Raw genomic sequence first — 20,783 nt, forward strand, 5'->3', positions numbered from 1 at the left:
AATTTTTAGTCTTGTCAGTGTGTATGACAATAAGGTTATATTTGGCCCTTAGTCATATTGAGAAGAATGCCAAATGAGCTAACTAAATATTGTGTAATAAATACTTTGTAGTTAAAATACTGTATAATAATTATTTTTATCTGGATTTTCTACTGTTTATACAAACTTAGATATTTTAGTTTTTCAAGGTGAGTAGGGAGAGGTTTTCTATTTTCAGTCTAGAGTAGTTTTCTTTATCCATGTCCGTTTAAATTATTACTTTTCCTTTTTACTCCAGGTTGTGGGATTCAAGAACTTAGCATTAATGGACTCATCTTCTAGTCTTTCTAGAAACCCACCTAGCTACATAGCTCCTTATAGCTGCATTTTGAGATATGCAGTGTCTGCTGCTCTTTGGCTAGCCATTGGAATTATACAGGTAAGGAATTATACAGGTAATATTACTTCTAAGTAACATTGCTTCTTTATAACTCTGCCTAATTACTGATTATCATCAAACATTGACCACATCCTTCTTTCTGTAGCAGAAAGAAGGTGACAAGAACAATAGCTAATGGTCAGTTCTTTTTTTTTTTTTTTTTCGAAACAGAGTCTCGCTCTGTCACCCAGGCTCGAGTGCAGTGGCATGATCTTGGTTCACTGCAGCCTCTGCCTTCTGGGTTCAAGCAATTCTCCCACCTCAACCTCCTGAGTAGCTGGGACTGTAGGCTCCCACCACTACATCCAGATAATTCTTTTTGTATTTTTAGTAGAGATGGGTTTTTACCATGTTGGTCAGGCTGGTCTTGAACTCCTGACCTCAGGTGATCCATCCTCCTCACCCTCCCAAAGTTCTGAGATTACAGGCATGAGCCATTGCACCCAGCCAGTAGTCAATTCTTATATTGTATTAGTCACTGTGCTAATTAATTACTGTTGGTCCATCACTTCTTGGCCTTTAGGCTAAGATCGAGTGTAATTACTGTTGATCCTCAAATAGTTCAACCCCATGTTGAACTGTTTGACTGAACTCATTGAGAGTAGAAAATACAGTGTTCACAGAATGCAAATTCTGCATCTGTAGAGGGCCAACTTTCTGTATAGATGGGTTCCAGCAGGACTGAATATGGGACTTGAATATGGGTGGATTTTGGTATACTTGGGGGTTCTGGACTCAATCCCAACATACTATAAGGACAATTGTAATTGCTTTATACCTAATAATGTCTTAATCTTTATAATAGCCCTCGGAGATAAGCTCTGTTATTATCCTCATTTTATAGATGAGGAAACTGAGACCCAGGAAGGCTTTAAAAATTGCCTGAAGTCATGTGACTAGTAACTGACAGAACTGGAATTGGAACTCAGGCAGCCTGATTTCAGAGTTCACGTTCTTGTCAATAGTGGGGCTCTGAAGGGCCTTTGAGAGTCCTCAGCTTTATAGTAATAGGACAGACTCTTTGTTTAGTTTATATGTAAATACAGGGACAGATAAGCTACCCTAAATATGTTCTTTTCTTTTGAAACATAACTTATTGTTTACATTTATTTATATCATGAAACCTCACTCAGATTGCTCGTACCCCTTGTGGAGTTTTTCTTGAAATATTTATTAAAATGACTGAAAGTAAAAATAAGTCTTTTTAGCCTCAGGTCCCATGTATCTAGTAGAGGCCATAAAGAAAAAAAAAAGACAAAAGGAAGAAAAGAAAAAGAAAGAAGCAGCAGCAAGCATCTAACTTTCAGATACTCATAAACAGAGTCCTTCTGTTTACTTTAAAATTTCCTTAACTTTTATAATCAGCACATGAAGATAGGACCTCTAGAGAGCAGTTTTAACTTCCTATAGCTGGCTAATAGCTATCTACCTAAAACAGCCTATTTTTAAGGATCTTTTGAGATTTTTGTTTGTTTGGTTTTTGTTTTTAGAGACAGTCTTCCCCTGTCTCCCAGTCTGGAGTACAGTGATGGAATCATAGTTCACTGCAGCCTCAACCTCCCAGGCTCAAGCAATCCTCCTGCCTCAGCCTCCTGATAGCTGGGACTATAGGCACATGCCACCACACCCAGCAATTTTTTTTGTTTGTTTTTTTTGAGACAGAGTTTCACTCTTGTTGCCCAGGCTGTAGTGCAGTGGCGTGATCTCAGCTCACTGTAACCTTCGCTTCCCAGGTTCAAGCGATTCTCCTGCCTCAGCCTCCCAAGAAGCTGGGATTACAGGCACCTGCCACCAGGCCCAGCTAATTTTTGTGTTTTTAGTAGAGACGGGGTTTTACCATGTTGGCCAGGCTGGTCATAAACTCCTGAGCCCAAGCTATCCTGCCATCTCAACCTCCCAAAGTGCCAGGGTTGCACGTGTGAGCCAGATTGAAATATTTTTAAGGGAGCTTATTCTTAGAGAATTAGGTCCAGGTGGTGGTATTCAGTAATCTGTGGATTAACTTTTTAAATATATACTTATTTTAAATTGATGAGACTTACTCAAACTTGAAACTACAGGGATAGAGTTAGTAAAGGACAGCTGACAACCAGAAAAAGAAGACAAACATATTAGAATTGGAAACAAGATAGAATCAAAAGAGTATAGGGTTTGATGTTTATCATCAATGTTAAGGAAATATTTTGTACAATATACCGATATATTTTGTGAGTATATCAGATTCATCTGGATGTAGAGAGTCTAAAGCAATATCATCTGAAGCTTTTCATATTTGGTTGAATATAACACAACCAAAATCAAAATAAGAGTGACTGAAATCAAAGAGAACCTTGTCTTTCCCATGAAAAAGATAAGCAGAGTCCAAAGTTCAGGGCTGGAGTGGAATGGTGGCTTAGTGCTACTGTCAGGACCCAGAAGCCTGTCCTTCTGCCCAGCCACAAGGGACTTCCATCTCCACAGTCCCTTCATGGTCCATAATAGCCAATGAAGTTACAGGAGGGAATTGAAGTAGGTAAGCTCACCTTTTCTTTAAGAGCCTTTTCAGAGGTGCCTTTCAACATCTTCTTGGCTAGAACTTAATTGCATGGCCACACCTAGCTGCACTAGACTCTTTCAGCTGGGCAGCAGTATATCCTGCTCAAGGAAGGGATCTGTTACTAAAGAGAAAGGATTGTTGGGACAGCACCTAGCAATCTCAGACACCACCATCTAACTTCATTCTTTGCTTCTCACTTTGCCATCAGCTGGATAGTAAAGCATTTCTCTCCATGGTAATATTCTAAAATGATCAGTGTTTATATATTTGTCAAGAATCCTTAAGGGTTCCTTTAACAACCTGTTACAGTTTCATAAATTTGTCTAAACTCTCCTTGATTCTAATAATTGTTCACTCCTTTTATTTCCTTAAACCCAGCCTCTTCAGCTTTTAAGTGGTGTCTTTTAATTTTTAAACCTTGAATATTGCCGTTTTTCACATCCTTTAAAGAGGTTTAAAATATGTATATAGAGTATGTAGGAAAACATTTTCAGCAGTCGGCTGGTGTAGATTCATTTATCTATTCATCCACATATTTGAGTGCATTTTATGTACTGGATGCTGTGCTGAGCTTATGGATCTGCTGTTACAGGAACAAATGACAGATTGTGCCAAGTGCTGTGAAGAGAATCAGCAGGGACATGAGATACAGAGTAAATAGAAGGGAGGGGAGTGGAAGATAGGAATGGGGGACAGTGGGGACAGCTTTAAATAGGGGAGTTAGGAAATTTTATCTTTTCCTGAAACATGTCTAAAAAGATGTACCATGTAAAATTTTTATTTATAAAATTTCTGTTTCTAGTATTAAATCTAAGAAAACACAGGAAACCATTCCATATGAATTTTTAATACTTTGTAGTCAGAATACTAGATATATGCTTTTTATGTGCTGTTCTGGCAGAGAAAATTAATTTGAAAAGTAGAGCATTTTCTCATGTCTTGAAATTTAGATGAGCAAAATTGCAAACCCAAACATAAATCTGACCATCGATGCATTGATATATCCTACATTTTTAAAAGACTTTTTCTTTCTTCCCACGTGTTTGTCATAGCTTGTTTTAATGACACACAACAGTTTTCAGAACTCAAAATAGGCTCCCTCAATGACTCAACACAATTCTAAAATCCTCCTCCCTTTGACAGAAGAGTCAGAAATGACAAGTAGGACTTTATCACATAGGAACTGTTAAAGGCCACTGTGCTTTTGGTTGGAACTTTTTTTTCTTAATATGCTACACTGTGGCTGTAAAAGAAAATTAAAATCCTAAAAGCTAATAAGCATAAACTTGACTTAATGTTTCAGGTCGTGTTCTTTGCTGTCTTTTATGAGAGATTTATAGAAGATAAAATTCGACAGTTCGTTGATTTATGCTCTATGAGTAATGTAAGTACTTTCTGACTTCATCTTGCAACTGTTACTTTCCCTTTTTAAAGGTCATGAGTTTGTTAAGAGAGACTTTAAAAGTGATTTGGTATGATTGAATTTTTGGGCCAATTTTCCACTGGTTGTTAATTCCAGAGATAATTATAATGAGTTACAAGTTAATACTTAAACTGCCTTAGTTTTTTCATTTTTTCATTTTTTTTTTTGAAACGGTCTTGCTCCGTCACCCAGGCTGGAGTGCAGTGGCACCATCTTGGCTCACTGCAACCTCTGGCTCTCAGGTTCAAGCAATTCTCATACCTCAACCTCCTGAGTAGCTGGGATTACAGGTGTGCACCACTATGCTGGGCTAATTTTTTTTTTTTGTATTTTTGGTATAGATGGGGTTTCCCCATGTTGGCCAGGCTGGTCTTGAACTCCTGACCTCAGGTGATCCAGCCTCCCCAAGTGCTGGGATTACAGGTGTGAGCCACTGTGCCCAGCCTGTTTTTTTCATCTTTATTTGCAGTTTCTTAATTATGAATTTCTTATGCTACCAAGTAGTTCATTCATTCCAGTACCCCTGAAAATTGTTTGTATGTCAACCCTGTTTCTTCTTTTCTTTTCTTTTCTTTTCTCTTTTCTTTTTTTTTTTTTTTTTTGAGAAAAGGTCTCGCACTGTAACCCAGGCTGGACTACAGTCGTGCAGTCGTAGCTTACTGCAACCTTGACCTCCTGAGTTCAAGCAGTCCTCCCACCTCAGCTTCCCAAGTAGCTGGGACCACAGGTGTGCACCACCAACACTCAGCTAATTTTTTTTTTTTTTTTTTTGTAGAGATAGAGTTTCCCTATGTTGCCCAGACTTGTTTCTCCCTTTCTTGGAAAATATCTTCAATCTCTTTTTCAAACATTTAAAAAAAAAAAAACGCAAACCTTATTATCCTTCATTACTTTATTATCCTCTTTATATATTTCCCAAGAATACAATCTTCATTATTTTGGGAAAAAGAAAGCAATTTTAAGGAAAACTTAATTTTTTATTGTTTTGCAGATGAGTTGCTAATTGCTTCTTTTTATTCTCTTTTTATAGATATCAGTGTTTCTGTTATCCCACAAATGTTTTGGATATTACATTCATGGTAGATCAGTACATGGGCATGCAGATACTAATATGGAAGAAATGAATATGAACCTTAAAAGAGAAGCGGTATGAAAATGTTTTACATCTTTTTGTTTTTAAGTTGAGAAGTGGATTCTTATAAATGCTGGATTTGTTTAAAAAAAAAAAACAGTCTTCATTGATAACTTTTTTTTCTTTTTGAGATGGAGTCTCCCTCTGTCACCCAGGCTGGAGTGCAGTGGTGCAATCTCGGCTCACTGCAGCCTCTGCCTTCTGGGTTCAAGTGATCCTCCCGTCTCAGCTTCCTGAGCAGCTGGGACTGCAGGCGTCTGCCACTACACCCGGCTAATTTTGTATTTTTAGTAGAGACGAGGTTTCACCATGTTGGCCAGGCTGGTCTTGAATCCTGACCTCAGGTGATCCACCCACCTTGGCCTCCCAAAGTGCTAGGATTACAGGCTTGAGTCACCGCGCACCTGGCCTATTTATCACTTTGATAGTTGCTAAGGACTGCCAGGCATGGTGGCTCACGCCTGTAATCCCAGCACTTTGGGAGGCCGAGGCGGGCAGATCACGAGGTCAGGAGATTGAGACCATCTTGACTAACACAGTGAAACCCTGTCTCTACTAAAAATACAAAAAAATTAGCCGGGCATGGTCGCGGGCACCTGTAGTCCCAGCTACTTGGGAGGCTGAGGCAGAATGGCATGAACCTGGGAGGTGGAGCTTGCAGTGAGCCGAGATTGCGCCACCGCACTCCAGCTTGGGCGACAGAGCGAGACTCCTTCTCAAAAAAAAAAAAAAAGGGAAAGTTGCTAGGGACCAACTCACCCTGAACATTCATAAAGGGAAAGAATCTAATTTTAATTTTATCTTGTAGTTTCTGTATGAACTGTATCACAGTAACCAAATAATTCATGAGGGAAAGTTCCTCCTTATAGAAGAAAGTAGAAGGAATTCTAAGTTAGAAAAATTACCATTTTGCAATGACTAATGGATTGATGAATGTAAGCTGCCATTATCAGTGGATGCTAAACGATTAAGTGATTGTTGACAGGGAACTTTATAATGAGGGATCAGGTTGACGTAATTTAGACACACTGTAAATAAAAATAAGGAAAACTGACATAAACACTTCCTGCCGTGATGCAGTAGGAAGTATATAATTTCACCAATGAAGTATTTTTGCCTAAAAAACTGAATCTGAGTATAATCAACCCTCTAGCTCTAATCACCAGTTTATAGGAAATACAAGCGATAAAGGGACAAATTAAATAGCACCATAGGAAGTAACTAGCCAGGTCTGGAGTATAGGCTGCCTCACAGGATAAATGACTCAGTGTCTCCAGACAAATCAATGACATGAAAAGAAAAGGAAGGATGATGGTGGCAGTGTACGAACTATTACATTATAAGAAAGGTTTGAAAAACAAACCAATCTGGTACAATGTGTGGACTTTATTTGGATCCTGATTCAGACAAACCAACTATTAAAAAAATCTGGGAGATTTTTAGTGGACTAAATGTTAAGGAATAACTAATTTTGTTAGGTATGAAAATGGCATGATAGTTATTTATTTTAAAGTCCTTATTAGAAATACATACAAAGCATTTACAGATGAAATGACATGGTCTGGGTTTTACTTTAAAATACTCTAAGAAAAAAGAAAATTTGGGAGGATAGATGAAACAAAATTGATAAAATATTAGTAATTGCTGAAGCTAGGTAATGAGTGGTTTACTATTCTCTCTACTATGTACATTTGGAAAACTTCCATAATAAAATTTTTTAAATAATAAGATGTGCTTAAGTGGAAAAACCAAGAGGATTTAGTGATTAAGGGGCCATACCTGTGACTTGTAAGAATTTGACACATGATAATGGCATTTCAGAGAAGAATTTATTTAATACATTGAACTGGATCACTTGATTAAACAATAGAAATTACCTTGTGATTAAAAAGTTAAATGTAAAACATGAAGCCATGAGAACCTAGAAAAGAATATTTCAGACTGGGAGATGATATTCTAAGGATAAAGAATAGAAATCATCAAAAAGGGAATATTAATTGATGTTACTTTATTAATATAATACATTTGCATATCAAGCAATTATAAAAGTGAATTAGAGTAAAATACTTTTAACAAATATGACAAAGAAATTGATAAGAATATTGAAAGTTATGCAAATCAAGAAAACACTAAATTAAAATCTCAATGGAAAAATGACCAATAGATACTAATAAAGCTCTAAAAATATTTTAACTCAAAATCAAAGAACTGAATATAAAAATAATGATTTTCCCCTCTTCAAATTAGCAAACTTTTTTTGAAAAGCTAATACTTAATAGCATCAAGGACACAGTGAAATGGGCAACCACAAAGCTACTGATGGCAGGTTGAATTTATGCAGACCTTCTGGAAAGTGTTTGGGCAATGTATATACCAAGAGCTTTTTAAGGTTCATAATCTTTGATTCACTGATTTTATGAATGTTAACTCAAGGAAAAATTAACAATATGAACAGCTACTTAAATTCAGGATCTTTATCACAGAGGTTATTTGTAAGGGGAAAAGTATGTAAAAATTGGAGAATATTAAATAAATTGGTTTACCTTTGCGGTGAAATCTTAAGTAGATGGTAAAATCATATTTTGTAGAATATTTGATGACATGGAGAATTGCTCAGGCTATAACGTTAAGTGAAAAAGGAGTCATTGTGATCCCAATTTTATGCTATTTATATGTACATGCCTTATAAAAAAGACTGGAAATGAAATTCCTTAAGATATCTATATTTCTGGGTGTTGAGATTTTAGGTAATATTTTTCTTTTCTTTTTTGTATTTCTCTTTATTTTGTAAATTTTCTGCAATGGCATGAATGTTTTTAATCAAGAAAAAAAATTTTTAAATAGAGAAGTTCACTACATGTATTCTTCCTTTAAGTGTATAGAAAGCCAAGTGCCATATTATGTTTTCGGGTTAGATTTAGACAAAGAAGGAAAATATTAACCTGTGGAGTAGGTAGACAGGCTTTATGAAGGCCAGAGAACTTGAGTCGAACCTTGAAGCATCAATCAAATCAAAATTTTTTTTACATATTTGTGGTTGTCAGTATCCAAGTTGTGTCAGGGAAACCCAAAATGGATATGGATATCTGGTTCATAACATTAACTGTTTGGTCATGTATCACTATGTTTTATTGGAATTAATTAAGGAAGCATCTTAAAAATGTTTAGAAAACAAAAAAGATCATTTGCAATTATAAGACTAGTTAACTCCAAAGCAAGACCTTTCAGCATACATTAAAAGAGCAATAAGGTCAATTATAAAGGAAGCTAAGAATATCAATATACAATAAACATATATATGTCTTTATATCATCTCCTTTACTCTGTTCTACTTAAATATATATATATGCTCTACCTAAAAATATATATATGCTCTACTTAAATATATAAATATATGTGATAAATATATAAATATATATATACCTATTATGGATTATATATATTATCTTATATATATTATAGACAATATAGACAATAAATATATATATTTATTATAGATATATATTTACCTACTATATATAATATTTATATATTATATATAAATCTATTTCTCTATTATAGATATATATTTATCTATTATATATTATATATAAATATATATATCTATTATATATTATATATAAATATATATATTTATCTATTATATATTATATATAAATATATATATTTATCTATTATATATTATATATAAATATATATATTTATTATAGATATTTATCTATAATAGATCTATTATAGATCTATTATAGATATTTATCTATAATAGATCTATTATAGATGAATATATATATTTATAATCTATATATATCTATAATAGATCTATTATAGATAAATATATATATATATTTAAGTAGAGCAAAGGAGATGATATAAAGACCTGCAAGGGAGTATGAATTAGAATAAAGTAGAAATTAGCAAAATCTGGGAACCTTGGATAATGGTAGAATCTGTTTCTCAAATACAGTTTCAGTGAATTTCACTTAGCACCTGAATCTTGTAATATGTGATAACAGCTAAAAAAAAGTTCTGTATTTTCTTTTTGAGGCAGGAAATTTTTTATAATTTTGATCTTAACTTAAATTCTTTAACTTTTCAGGAAAATTTGTGTAGCCAGAGAGGTTTGGTACCCAACACAGATGGTCAGACTTTTGAGATTGCAATTTCTAACCAGATGAGACAGCATTATGACAGAATTCATGAGACACTAATAAGGGTTTGTATAAAGTACAGTTCAGATATATTCTGTCAATATTTCATGTTTTTTAGATACCAAGAACATAACACTTTGTATTCATTTCTCTTTTTTACATTAGAAAAATGGTCCTTCTAGACTACTGAGTTCATCAGCAAGTACTTTTGAGCAGAGTATAAAAGCATATCATATGATGAATAAATTTCTTGGCTCCTTCATTGACCATGTATGTATGTCAACATTTATATTTAAGCTGGGATCAAATGCAATTTTTAAAAAGTTAAGTGGGAATGTCAGTTATTTCTTCAAGTCAACCAAGTCAGTAAACTTAGAACCCCCACCTTAAGACCTTCCCTTTTTTTGTCTGTCACATTCAATACTTAGGAATAATATATTTTTAAAAGACATTTCTAGCCATTAACAAACTATGGCTTAGGGATAGAATTAGGTTACGCAAAAGTAAAATGAAATTTTATGTGTCTGTTAACATAATCATGATTCCCTTAAACTATGTCTGCACTGGAATTTTGTTAGCCAGTTACCAAAATATTACTGTATTATTCATTATTGAAATCCTTGTGTTATGCTATGATTGTATTTCTAAAAAGCATTTTATAAATTGATTTTCAGTATATCTAGCCCTAAATACTACTAAGGACATTTAAAATTTAAAACATTCCTGTAGAGAATTTTGTTACAGGTTTCAATGTAGTAAATTCAGTCTTTTTGAAGAACAGATTTTCTTTATATACTATTCATTTTTCATTTTCTCTCCTGCTGATTTTACATTAATTGCAAAGCATTTATTTCACTACTGTTTGTGAAATGATGCTGTCTTTTTCTTTATTAGGTTCATAAGGAAATGGATTACTTTATAAAAGATAAGTTGCTTCTTGAAAGAATTCTTGGAATGGAATTCATGGAACCAATGGAAAAAAGCATCTTTTACAATGGTATCTTCTAAATCCCTTTGTAGAACTTGATAACTGTTTTCAAAGTTTGAGAAAAAAGTGCTTGTAGATATTTTTCTTTTTTTCTTTTTTTTTTTTTTTTAGACGGCGTCTTGCTCTGTTGCCCAGGCTGGAGTGCAGTGGCACGATCTCAGCTTACTGCAAGCTCCGCCTCCCGGGTTCATGCCATTCTCCTGCCTCAGCTTCCCAAGTAGCTGGGACTACAGGCGCCCGCCATCACGCCCAGCTAATTTTTTTTGTATTTTTAGTAGAGACGGGTTTCGCCGTGTTAGCCAGGATGGTCTTGATCTCTTGACCTCGTGATCCGCCCACCTCGGCCTCCCAAAGTGCTGGGATTACAGGCATGAGCCACCGCCCCCAGCTGATATTTTTCTTTTGGTTTAATAATTTTTTGGCTAGGTGCGGTGGCTCATGCCTGTAATCCCAGCACTTTGGGAGGCCGAGGCAGGTGGATCACCTGAGGTCAGGGGTTCCAGACCAGCCTGGCCAACATGGTGAAACCCGTCTTTACTAAAAATACAAAACTTAGCCAGGCATGGTGGCAGGCACATATAGTCCCAGTTACTTGGGAGGCTGAGGCAGGAGAATGGCTTGAACCTGGGAGGCAGAGGTTGCAGTGAGCTGGGATCACTCCATTGCACTCCAGCCTGGGCGACAAGAGTGAAACTCTGTTTCAAATAATAATAATAATTTTACATAAAAACAAAGGAAACGTAATGAACTCAGTTAACCTCATGAATTCTTTTCTGTGTTCTATTTTATTATGTCGTGTAGCAGGAAACAAATACATACAAGATTCTATAAGAAAGTATTCAGGTGAATTTCAGAATCAACAGTCCACATGGAAGAGATAGTAAAACAAATAAAATTCAGATTTTATTGGACTGTTTGTTTAATGCCAAACTATGAAACACTTAAAAGAATAACATTTGTGATTAATCTTTAACATTTAATTTTTTATCTTATCCAAGTTTGTAAAAATCACTATTATTTGTGACAGGAGTAGTGATTAAAACTGGTTTCATATTAAAAAGATAGTATACATGTCATTTGTAGTATGACTGATAACCTATTGTATGAGTAAGAATGGAAGTGGTATAACCAGTGCCCTGGCCTAGATATCATTTACCCATATGTTATTGCATGCCAGATACTGTGTCAGTCTGAGATACACAGACGAATGATCCCTACCTTGGGTATCTTGTTTAACAGACTATAGAAGACAGACATGTGAATAAGTAGGGTGGTACTGGCACAGAAGTCTGTGCAGGCACAGGTTATGCCAGGGACAGAAGGGAGCATAGAAAATCTAACCAGATATGAGGTAAAGCCAGAAGAGGCAACCTGGAGAAGTTTGAACTGGATTTTAAAAAATCAGTAGCTGTTTGTCAATCAAGAGGATCAAGGTAAGAGAAAGAGGCAAAGACATTCATGCAGACAGGGAAAAGGGGATTCAAAAACAGTGCGCAAAGTGCATTATGCACTTACAAACTTTATAAAGTCTGATATGAAGTGGGACACAGTGGAAGAGAGTACTTGAAAGATAAAGAAGGCAGAGACCAAATTCCAAAGTCCTTGCCTGATACACTAAGGAATTTCACTCTATCCTGTAAACCTGTTGTTTCCAAAAAAATTTTTTTTTATTTTTTTGCCCCACAAGATGTATATAAGTTGATCACGGAGGTGTGAAAAGAAAATATTAAAATGTCTATTTGTATATTTGCAGTTTAATCACCCTTAATCTATTTTTAAGTTTATATTATATAGAGTAGTAATTAATAAAATATTTCTATTATATCTATTACGGGTTGCATGCTCAACATCTTATTCTGATAGAGATGCATGATCAAAATGATTTAGAAACCACTGCTAGTGAGCGCCGAGATCGCACCACTGCACTTCAGCCTGGAGGACAGAGCAAGACTCCGTCTCAAAAAAAAAGAAGAAACCACTGCGAATGGGGCCAGGTGCGGTGGCTCATGCCTGTAATCCTAGCACTTTGGGAGGCCGAGGCAGGTGGATCACCTGAGGTCAGGAGTTCGAGACCAGCTTGGCCAATATGGTGAAACCCTGTCTCTATTAAAAATACAAAATTAGCCGGGCATGGTGGTGCATGCCTGTAATCCCACCTACTTGGGAAGCTGAGGCAGGAGAATCGCTTGAACCCAGGAAGCGGAGGTTGCGGTGAGCTGAGATCGCACCACTGCACTCCAACCTGGGCAACAAGAGCAAAACTCTGTCTCAAAAAAAAAAAAAAAAAGTAAAGAAAAAGAAACCACTGCCAATGAACATGGATATCATTGAAGGGTGCTAAGCAGATCTGATTTGTAAATTGGAAGAATTACTCTGTCAGTAGGTTACAAGTTGAGTTGAATAGATGGAAAATTGTAACAGCATAATTTAGACATTAGGATTATAGCTTTCCTCCAGGGCATAGTGGCTCACATCTGTAATACCAGCCCTTTGGGAGGCCAAGGCAGGCGGTCACTTGACCCCAGCAGTTCGAGGCTGCAGTGAGTTATGATCATGCCATAGCACTACAGCCTGGGTGGCAGAGCAAGACCCTGTCTCTGTAAAACAAAAACAAACAAACAAAAATATTGTAGCTGTCAAAGTCTTCTGGTCTTGGATTCAAAACCTGACTCTACCATTTACTGGCTTTGTGAACTTTGAGAAACTTGCCTAGCATTTCTGAACTTTAGTGCCTTCTTTGTAAAATTGGTTACAATCCTCTAAAAGTTTTGTGGGGTTATTATGTGTTAATATAAAGAACCCAGTAAAGTATCTGTTATGGGTAGGCACTCAGAAAGGAAATGTTATTATTGTTATTATTTTTTTTGTTTGAGATGGAGTTTCACTCTTGTTGCCCAGGCTGGAGCACAATGGTGCAATCTTGGCTCACTACAACCTCTGCCTCCCAGGTTCAAGCGATTCTCCTGCCTCAGCCTCCCAGGTAGCTGGGATTACAGGCGTGTGCCACCACACCTGGCTAATTTTTGTATTTTTAGTAGAGGCGGGGTTTCACCATGTTGGTCAGGCTGGTCTTGAACCCCTGACCTCATGTGATCCACCCGCCTCAGCCTCCCAAAGTGCTGGGATTACAGGCATGAGTCACCGTGTCTGGCCCTATTATTTTTAATAATACAATCATCACCTTCTTTCTTCCTTCTTCCTGCTTTTTTCTTCCTTTCTCCTTTGTTCCTTCTCCTGCAGTCTTCCTTCCTCTTCCTCCTATCTTCCTCTTCTTTCTAAGTATGTTCTTCCATTTCTCTATCTGCTTTTTTTTGGAGATGGAGTCTCGCTCTGTTGTCTAGGCTGGAGTGCAGTGGCACAATCTCGGCTCACTGCAACCTCCGCCTCCCAGGTTCAAGCAATTCTCCTGCCTCAGCTACCCAAGTAGCTGGGATTACAGGCACCTGCCACCACACCTGGCTAATTTTTGTATTTTTAGTAGAGATGGAGTTTCACCATATTGGCCAGGCTGGCCTCGAACTCCTGACCTCAAGAGATCTGCCCACCTCGGCCTCCCAAAGTGCTGGGATTACAGGTGTGAGCCACTGCGCCCGATCTCACTACCTTCGTCTTCATCAAGAGATGATGAGACTATGAGCTAAGGCAGTAGCAGTGGGGCTAGAGAAGAAGAAAGGATTGCCAGAAATGTTAAGAGAAAAGAGTAGTCAAAAATTATCCAGACTTCTGGCTGTGTGATTAAGTGGGTGGTGGTGCTTTTCAATAACAGAGGCAATACAGAGGGAGGATCAGGTTTTGAGGGAAAGAGGATGAATTTAGTTTTCAGTATGTTGCATCTTGAGGTACTTCAGGACATCTAGGAAGAGGTATCCAGTAGGCATTAAATATAAGGGACCAGGTTGTAGGAGAAAGTAGAAGCACACAATAAATTGAGGAGTTGCTATCATACGAAGTCATTGCTGGAGCAATGTTAGTAGAAAATCACCGAGAGAGCATGTAAAACAGGTTTTTTAAGATTATATATGCAAGTGTAATGTGCATATTTTGTAAGGATATAACATAGATCAGTGAATTTTCACAAACTGAATATACCCCTGTAACTAGTACCCTTTCAAGAGAGAACATTACCAGCACTCCACATGCCCTCTTGTATAAAGCAGATGTTCCTAACTGGGTGTCCATGGGCTGCTTCAGTGGTTCTCTGGATTTCCCTGAAATTGTTTAATTGTTTGCAAGAGTTGTATATGTATACTTTTTTTTTTTTTTTTTTTTTTGAGACGTAGTATTGCTCTGTTGCCCAGGCTGGAGTGCAGTGGCACGATCTCTGCTCACTGCAAGCTCCGCCTCCCAGGTTCATGCTATTCTCCTGCCTCAGCCTCCTGAGTAGCTGGGACTACAGGCGCCCGCCACCATGCGCGGCTAATTTTTTGTATTTTTAGTGGAGACGGGGTTTCACCGTGTTAGCCAGGATGGTCTTGATCTCCTGATCGTGATCTGCCCGCCTCGGCCTCCCAAGTTTATGTATACTTTTTTTTTTTTTTCCTAATGGAAGGATCTATAGCTTTCATCGGGCTTTTGTTTTTTTGTTTTTTTTAGAGACAGGTTCTTGCTCTGTTGCCCAGGCTAGAGTGCAGTGGTGCAATCATATTAATAGCTTGCTATAACCTCAAACTCCTTGGTTCATGCAGTCCTCCCATCTCAGCTTCCCAAATAGCTAAGACTACAGGTGTGCACCAGCAGACCCACCAGACCTAGCTTTTCTTTCTTTCTTTTTTTTTTTTTTTTTTTGTAGAGATGGAGTCTGACTATGTTGCCTAGGCTGGTCTTGAACTCCTGGCCTCAAGCAGTCCTCCTGCCTCAGCCTCCCAAAGTGCTGGAATTACAGGCATGAGCCACTGTGCCCGGCCTCATCATAATCTTTTTAAAAGGGTGTTCACATCCCAATAAGGATGAAACTCGCTGGTGGAGTGAGAAGAGGTCTTAGAGCAAAACCTCAGCGGGACTATTTGAGATAAATTCTTGAACTCTTGAACACTATGTACTTACTCTATGCGTTGCTGGTTTTTTCTCTGATTTACTGTATCTTAGGGAATGTTTGTAAGACTAATTTAGCTTTTAGTTGTATAAAGAAATAGAGAAAGGCTATTTATTAAATGGTCTTTGAAACTTACACTACTAGCAATTACCAACCATTGGTCCTAATGTTAAAATTGCTTTTTAGGAGTTTTTATGAGTTTTTTAACTAACCTCTTTTAGATGAATAAATCTTAAAATGTTTGTTTATTTTTGTGTAAGCCATGAAGTATTGTATACAGTATGTTTCTAATATGCTGTTTTTAAACATCTAGATTTTGTCACCAGAAGTTTATCACAGACTTGTTCCTTTTTTAAATTTCTAATTTATATTTTCTAAATTTTTTTAATAGATGAAGGTTATTCTTTCAGCAGTGTCCTGTATTATGGCAATGAAGCTACTCTTCTTATTTTTGATCTGCTGTTCTTCTGTGTTGTGGATTTGGCTTGCCAAAATTTTATTTTAGCATCCTTCCTTACATATCTACAACAAGAGGTAAACTTTTAAAATTTTTCTACATTTTCCTTCATTTTCTTGAGAGAAATATGTTAGAAGTAGATATTTTCATAGCAGAGAGTAACAATGTCTACTTTTACTACAATTTTGTAAAGGTTTAGAATATGACTAACCCCACCAAAAGAAGGAATAACATTTCAACCAACTGTACTCTGTCCTTTAGGGTCAATGAAATACTGGGGTCTAGTGGAGGGCATAAGTTGCTTGATTATACATGGAAGAGGAATCCTATAGGAAGACACTTAACTGCTAGTCTCCTAGATGCTACAAGTGAACAGTAATTAGAGTCCCATCCACCCTCTCCAGATGTTAAGTAACAAAAAAACAAGCACTGGAGAGCTAGCTCAGGGCTCAGCACCAAAGGGAAGCCCCCTTTAGCTTGCAGCTTTGACACCTCCCCCACCTGTGTGGATAAAAAGCAACTTCATGTATGAGTGTGGACCCGGAAATAGAGATTTCAAGAAATGGCAAATCTGTTCTTGAAATGGTGTTATTATCAACTAAATATTCTCCACTATGTCAAAGAAGTATATATAAGTAAGATGCAATTTATTAGTCCTTGACAGTGATCTAGAATTGTGAAGAAATTCTATCTCTAGTGAGTAGATTCTTTTGATGTTTCCGTAGTTTTAGACTTAGAAGAAAGTTGCCTTTCTATATATTTTAAAGTGTATTTCTGTGAACATGAGAGAATTTGTATTATTAATTCATAAGAATTTACTCTAACTGGGAACATACTATGAAACTATGAAAGAAATTATCATCTTGAAATAATTTTATGTATCACCATGGGATTCAGATACCTGATATATGAAAATAGTTGAGAGAATTAGCTAATTTAATCTAGATATTTTAATCGACGTGCATATTTAATTTTGTTTATATTTCTTTTCATTCTGAATTGTTTTAATTTTCCAGATTTTTAGATATATCCGTAATACAGTAGGACAAAAGAATTTGGCATCCAAAACATTGGTGGATCAAAGATTTTTGATTTAACTTCCTGAATAAATAAAGACTCAGTATAATCATGGCCAAAAAAAAGTCATGATATCAGGTTAGTTTGCCATATTTTTTAAAACTTATAATGCAGACTATTCTGGTTTTGTTTTTTATTTGCAGAAAGATTTATTTTTATAACTTGGGAATATATAACCTGATATAATAGAAAATACTGTTTTCCCATTGTGTGTAGTATTTAATGCAGTAAATAATAAATTAATACTGACAGTGAGGCCAAAAAAAATCTAAATGTTGCTTTCAGCATAATACTTTTTAATGATAATTAAAACAGTCCCCATCATTTGTCTCTGTAGATTATTTTATAAACTGAGAGCTGCCTGAATCTTCTCACATTGACAAAGTAATTTGATTCCAAGTTTAAGACTAGTTTTCAGTTTGATATTTTCATGTTTTGTGTGCTTATGGTTAAATAAATGTTGAAAGATATTTTCAAGTTTACTTAGAAATTTTAAATTGTATTATTGCTGATTCAATTTGCATCATTCTAATTGCTCATCCTATTTAGCAGTGGATTAATTCACTGTTGGGTTAATATGCATCTCATGAAATGATATCTTTTCATTCCTTTGTATACCTGTATTAGGTCAGTATACGCTTTCCATGAAATATATTTGCATTTCTAATATAGTTTACATTTATTAAGTTATAACGTATGACATTTTTCCCAATGTCATTTTTTATACATTTTAATTACTTAATGTTTTAAGAGTTCTCTTCCAGAGTTTTGCTTTTCAATTACGTTTAAAGACTGTAAATAACAAACAGTAAGGCTGGGCGCTGTGGCTTACGCCTGTAATCCCAGCACTTTGGAAGGCCAAGGCACGTGGATCACTTTAGGTCAGGAGTTCAAGAACAGCCTGGCCAACATGGAAAACCCCATCTCTACAAAAAATACAAAAATTAGTTGGATGTGGTGGCCTGTAATCCCAGCTATTTGGGAGGCTGAGGCACGAGAATTGCTTGAAACCAGGAGGTGGAGGCTGTAGTGAGCCAGATAGCACCACTGCACTCCAGCCAGGATGACAGAGCAAGACCCTGTCTCAGAAAAAACAAAAACAAAACACTGTAAATGTATCATGTTTCTCACTGCTTTCTATGTTAATGCTGTGTAAATACTTAAAATGGAATACTGTATAAATATTATTTATATTTTCTCAGATGAAAATATATACTAAAACATTTGGTATTTCTGTTTTCTGTTTCATTAATGTATATCTGATGGAGTAGCATTTAGGAATATAACATTATTGGGGCAGAGGTCCCAGCCATTGCCAAAGTTGAATCTTTTACATTTCCCTGAATCTTGAGGATGACTGAAAAGGAAGTCTTTGAAACTGCAGTTTCTGAAGGATCACAGTACAGGAATGCCTTTATAAAAGCTGCAGAGATAAATACATGTACTTGTATGGCATGGATATTTAAAACCACTCACTCAGAAGCATATGAAAGAAATTCAACCATCATTCAACATAGAAGAAGTTAATTTTAGTGCAAAAGTTTTTAAGTATTAAATTTCACAATAAGGGATCAATTGGCTTACTTGCTGATAAATTAAAACAGAGAAAACATTTAAAATCATTCTAAATTAATTTTGTATGATATTTTTATTTTGGCTAGGTGCATAAAAATGTGTTCAGATTTTCATACACTGTCGACTCCTTTGTTCACATTGTCACAATTTACATTTCCTGATCATGTGCATAATTATTCACTAGATTCATTACCCTTTGTCTATTTCTGTAGTACCCAATCACTATACTTTGACTCTTATATCCCTGATTTTACTGATTTTCTAGAAACATTTGATTTCTCTTCATTTCATAATGAAACAAAACCTAGAGAGGTTCTTTATAAGCTGTTGTGTACTTTGTATGCTCCTTAGAAACATACAGGCCCCTAAAATACTTCTGTAGACCAGTGCCTCTGTTATGGGAGATTTGTAAATGCTTCCTTCTCTGGCATTGCTGTCCTAACTGCCTTTTCAGAAGGCTTTGCTGATTACCTACATTGAGGAACATTCAAAATGATCATTAACTCAGCACTTGCAAGCATGAAGCATGTATTTTTTTTTGTAAATATTGACAAATATAAGCTGAGGGGAAATAACTGTAAATCAAGGAGCAGTGAGGAGTGTGGCTTAATGGAAAGTGCTCCAAATTTAGCAAAAGAAGCCCTGGATTCAAATTAGAATTTTGCCCATCACTTATAAGCTTTGGTATCTTGAACTAAGTCATTTGCCATCATTGAGCTTCATTCTACATCTCTGCAATGAAAATAATATCCTTTGCTTACCACTTGTTGTAAGGATTAGTTTCGTGTGTGTGTGTGTGTGAGACAGAGAGAGAGAGATGGGGTCTCACTCTTATCACCCAGGTTGGAATGCAGTGGCACGATTTTGGCCCACTCTAACCTCTGCCTCCTAGGCTCAAGCAGTCCTCCACCTCAGCCTCCCAAGTAGCTGGAACAACAGGTGTGCACCACCACGCCCAGCCAATTTTTTGTATTTTTTTTGTAGAGACAAGGGTTCACCATGTTGCCCAGGCTAGTCTTGAACTCCTGATCGAGAGATTCACCCACCTCGGCCTCCAAAAGTGCTGGGATTACAGGTGTGAGCCACTACACCTGGCCAGGATTAGTTTCTTAAAATGTGCTTTTAACATTGAGTAAACTATGAATGCTGGAATTTTTATTTTTAGTTTAAAATATCTGCCCCAAAATATATTTTTTCTTGCTAATAAATTAATAATATGATATTAAAACTCAGATTACTGATCTCAATAACTGACCAATGAAAATTCTGAGCCTGCCTTCTTCCTCAGCCACCCCCAGCTCTGCCAGGAAGAGGCCCAGATAGAGGTCACCGATAGATGTAAAACATAAAAGAAGACAACACCCCTGTGGGAGACACAGTTTGTGATAGAGGGTGGAGAGAACAGGAAGAGTGGAGTATTGTCTCTGGGAGGGAGGGTTTTTTTCATTTGCTCATTCATTCCAACAATGTTTCTACCTCTTCCCACTCCCCAGCCCCTCAGAAGGGTCTTATAATTTGTAAGAGAAAGAGGTAAATTAACCAGTAATTACAGCAATATGAAACGTGCTGCAGTACCGGGGTGTGATATAAGGAAAGCTCTTAACTGTACTTCTGGGTCATCAGGGCTTTGACCTCAGAGAAGTGGATTTGATCTAAGATTTTAAGATAAACAAAAAAAAACAAGTGCAACCAAAGCATGGAACAGTATGTGCTCAGAGACAAAGCAGCACATGGCAGTTTGGGGCACTACGGGCAGTTTGAATCAGAGTACATGTACTGTTTATATTTTAAAAGTTGTCTGTATAAGATGTTTTGTCATTTTAAGAAACCTTCCCTTCTGGGGAGTGATTGTCCCTCCTGGGGCTCCCCAGTTCTTTTACACAGCAAAGAACTCAGGTGGGAGCATACCTTTGATATACAAACTATAGACCTGAGCCACACCTCCTCTGTCTGGCCCTGAAACCCTAGGAGGCAATGTTCCTCTTCCTTAAATCATC

General features: G+C 36.5%; 1 protein-coding gene across 11 annotated transcripts in view; it reads left to right on the forward strand.

Annotated features, from left to right (window-relative positions):
- Positions 1–18,899, forward strand: part of TMEM67 (transmembrane protein 67) — a 63,283-nt gene extending 44,384 nt beyond the window's left edge. For 7 of the 11 annotated variants that reach the window (XM_528307.6, XM_009455654.5, XM_009455653.5 and 4 more), the window contains 8 exons: positions 278–418; positions 4,258–4,338; positions 5,408–5,524; positions 9,606–9,722; positions 9,823–9,927; positions 10,552–10,654; positions 16,069–16,211; positions 17,151–18,441. In XM_528307.6, the coding sequence (XP_528307.3) occupies positions 278–418; positions 4,258–4,338; positions 5,408–5,524; positions 9,606–9,722; positions 9,823–9,927; positions 10,552–10,654; positions 16,069–16,211; positions 17,151–17,231 (888 nt within the window). In that variant the 3' untranslated portion in view covers positions 17,232–18,441. Of the gene's footprint in view, positions 1–277; positions 419–4,257; positions 4,339–5,407; positions 5,525–9,605; positions 9,723–9,822; positions 9,928–10,551; positions 10,655–16,068; positions 16,212–17,150; positions 18,442–18,482 lie in introns of those variants that run through there. The other 4 variants (XR_001720315.3, XR_008536788.2, XR_010159633.1 and 1 more) reach the window with 3 other exon arrangements.
- Positions 18,900–20,783: the final 1,884 nt, after the last annotated feature.

Source organism: Pan troglodytes, chromosome 7 (genome assembly GCF_028858775.2).
Source record: "Pan troglodytes isolate AG18354 chromosome 7, NHGRI_mPanTro3-v2.0_pri, whole genome shotgun sequence".
Lineage (NCBI taxonomy): Eukaryota > Metazoa > Chordata > Mammalia > Primates > Hominidae > Pan > Pan troglodytes.